This window comes from Geospiza fortis, unplaced genomic scaffold (assembly GCF_000277835.1).
Source record: "Geospiza fortis unplaced genomic scaffold, GeoFor_1.0 scaffold408, whole genome shotgun sequence".
Lineage (NCBI taxonomy): Eukaryota > Metazoa > Chordata > Aves > Passeriformes > Thraupidae > Geospiza > Geospiza fortis.
The window spans coordinates 6,433,660-6,434,830 of NW_005054330.1; the positions used below are offsets into that span (position 1 = coordinate 6,433,660).

At 51.9% G+C, this 1,171-nt stretch overlaps 1 protein-coding gene across 1 annotated transcript in view; it reads right to left on the minus strand.

The window, feature by feature from the left end:
• CUNH12orf43 (chromosome unknown C12orf43 homolog) overlaps window positions 1-757 on the minus strand; it is a 4,039-nt gene extending 3,282 nt beyond the window's left edge. Inside the window, exons 1-2 of the mRNA XM_031057488.1 lie at window positions 754-757; window positions 22-189 (exon numbers count right to left, since the gene is read on the minus strand). Coding sequence (XP_030913348.1) covers window positions 22-189; window positions 754-757 — 172 coding nt within the window. The remainder of the gene's footprint in view (window positions 1-21; window positions 190-753) is intronic.
• Window positions 758-1,171: the final 414 nt, after the last annotated feature.

Sequence of the window (1,171 nt, forward strand, 5' to 3'; positions counted from 1 at the left end):
CCCGTCTGCGGGGGGGGGAGCCGCTGTCGCTGTCCGGGCCCGAGCGGCTCCTGGGGGCCGCCATCTTGCAAGCGCGGGACACGCTGGGCGCTAAGGTCCGGCCGCGGCGCATGCTGGGAGCTGTAGTCCGGCCGCATGGCATGCCGGGAGCTGTAGTCCGACACGGCTCCCATAACCGACTTTCACAAACTCATCCTTGTTTTAATCAGCTTCTGGAGGACACGGTTCGTGTCCTTGGGGCCCTGGTAACTTTCTAATCAGTTACTACACTGACATGAACATTTTTGCTGGATGTAGAAGCTGTGCCCAACCCTGATGCTTTGCTGACAGGCTGAAAACGAGAGAGCTGCTTTCTTGGAGATTTTCACTGCAGGTAGAACTGCTTTGTGTGCTCCTCATGCCATCAGCACTGTCACATTACGTGCTACATTTTCATCTCAACTTGAAATTTTCTGGTGTGATACAACAACACGTTTGGTGATTCCAGGTGGGCTTCTGGATAACCATTTTGCTGTGGGTTTTGCCAAGCCTGCATGGTGCTGAAAGCAGGAAGAAGACTCTGTATAAATGTTTTTGTCCTGCTGGACACTTCCCGGTTTGCACCTTCCAACCTTCCCACCAGAGCTGTGCAGGCTCAGGCCACCTGGCAGCAGACAGGCCACTAACAATATCCTTGGGCTCTTCTCTTTGTTTCTTCACTGTTCCCTCATGAAACTCACCTCCTTAGAGGAAGACCTTGGGTTTAGGATTCACCCATTCTCCACTGTGTAAAAAACCAAGCAATTTTGGGCTGTCTTGTACCTTGGAGTCCTCAGAGCTGGGACAAACCCTCCAGAAGTGCCTTCTCGGGCACGTCACCTCCTCTCCCTCGCTTTGGTCCCTCTGTTACTTTGGTTTCTCACGACTGTATAAATACCTTCATCAAGCTCGAAATACCCTTATCAAGCTCTCTGTTTCCATCCTGGAGTTTCTCAGCTCAGATTCTTTCCATCCTGAATCTGTTTCTCAGCTCAGATCCTTAGGCCTCTACACTCGTAAGTCAACAATTTGTTTCCCTCAAACTTCCTTCCTTCCCTTTCCGTCCTTCCTTCCTTTTCCGTCCTTCCTTTTCTGTTCTCCCTTCCTGCTCGGGCCGAGCATTCTCTACGAACCTCTCGCAGTCCCCGCGGCC